General features: G+C 38.2%; 1 protein-coding gene across 2 annotated transcripts in view; it reads right to left on the bottom strand.

Moving 5' to 3' along the window:
* Positions 1 to 9: 9 nt before the first annotated feature.
* LOC107702220 (zinc transporter ZIP14-like) overlaps positions 10 to 1,622 on the bottom strand; it is a 39,450-nt gene continuing 37,837 nt past the window's right edge. For both annotated transcript variants that reach the window (XM_016504467.1, XM_016504466.1), the window contains exon 9: positions 10 to 610. In XM_016504467.1, coding sequence (XP_016359953.1) covers positions 458 to 610 — 153 coding nt within the window. In that variant the 3' untranslated portion in view covers positions 10 to 457. The remainder of the gene's footprint in view (positions 611 to 1,622) is intronic.

Raw genomic sequence — 1,622 nt, 5'->3', positions numbered from 1 at the left:
AAAGAGACATTTTGTTGAAAAACACAATATAAATTAAATAATGAGAACATTAGAAATCAATACAAAAATGCCCAGATGTATATGTTGGGGAACGAGAATCCACACGGTACAGAGACATCACTGTGTCCTAAAGCTGAGGCGAAGGAACCAGAGAAGGCCTAAACTAGATGAATGGTACCACATCCATCAACAGGTCCCAGGTTTTGGATGAATCTAAAGCAAAGTTCACGGGTCAGTCAATTCTAGCCTTGTTTAAACAGTCCAAGGTTTACTCTGAGCCCAAACTATGCCCAAAACATTTCAATTTATGTCATGACCTAGTCCAGCTGGGCAAACGTTTTAAAACAAGCCAGCACAGCTGGCTCATATTAAAGTCTGGAGGTCCCAGTAGGTCTCAGGTTTTAGTCCAGGTGCTGAGATAGTCCTTTAGTGTCTGAGTTTGTATTTAGGTCCTCTGCTATCCAAGCTGTATCTGTCCAGAGTAAATGGTAAGTACAAGCATGATGCCAAACCCAGTGAGCAGCCCTGCGTTCTGGATGGCGAAAGTTAGCAGAGATCCACTTCCTCCGGCCTCCTCTTCTTCACGACTCACCTCATTCATCTCAGGAAACTGCAGGAACAAAGGAAGATGGAGACACATGGATTGTAAGAAAAAATTATAAAATCAACAGCATCAATGATAACCACTTGACATTCGACATTCTCTGTTTTCATAGTTATCAAGTTAGACAGGCATCAAGTTTCTTATTCTCACCCATTTATTTGATATTTGATCAAAAAATACAGCAAAAAAAAAAAAAGTAAAAAATTATTACAATTAAAAATAACATTTTTCTATTTTAATATACTTTAATGTGAATTTTCATCAGTCATTACTTCATTTTTTCTGTCACACGATCCTTCAGAAATCATTCTAATACGCTGATTTGATGCTCAAGAAACTTATCAATGCTGCTTAATATTTTTGTTAATATAAGTCTCTGGTGTCCCCAGAATGTGTCTGTGAAGTTTCAGCTCAAAATACTCCACATATCATTTATTATATCATTTTGAAAATGCCTATTTTGAGTGGAAGCAGAAACACGCTGTTTTTCGTGTCTCTTTAAATGCAAATGAGGTGCTGCTCCCCACCAACTTTTCCAGAATAGAGCTGCGCCATTACAGCTTGGACCTGCTAAAAACATCTGTTTTGGTTCTGATTATCCTGTTTATCGCACTGAAATCATGCATTTTAAACCATATTAGTTTAAACTTCTTATATACGGTTTTCTGAGAGCACATGGACAGAAAGCGGCTGTCACAGCATGTGAGTACTAAACTAAGTTCTCATTCACACACAAGTTGTAAAAACACACGAGTTACAAAAACAGTCGGTTATGTCTGTGAAGGTAAACTGCTGGTAAATTGATCGCATGTTTATTTTAGATCTGTGTGGCAGGCAGCAGCAATATACAGTAAATAAATCAATAAATCCACTGCTCTCTTGTGTCCTCTGAGGCTGGGACTCTAAACAATGTTCTGTGCTCATCTGTGCAGCCAAAGACAGAACAGTTAGCATGTTTTGCTCAAACTTTCGCCATGGCATTAGAACTAGTACACCGTTGTCGCTTGCGAAATCAAAT

The sequence above is a fragment of the Sinocyclocheilus anshuiensis genome, unplaced genomic scaffold, assembly GCF_001515605.1.
Source record: "Sinocyclocheilus anshuiensis isolate Anshui unplaced genomic scaffold, SAMN03320099.WGS_v1.1 scaffold582, whole genome shotgun sequence".
Lineage (NCBI taxonomy): Eukaryota > Metazoa > Chordata > Actinopteri > Cypriniformes > Cyprinidae > Sinocyclocheilus > Sinocyclocheilus anshuiensis.
Note: the sequence above shows the minus strand (reverse complement) of the source record. Positions and strands in the feature narration are given on the sequence as shown.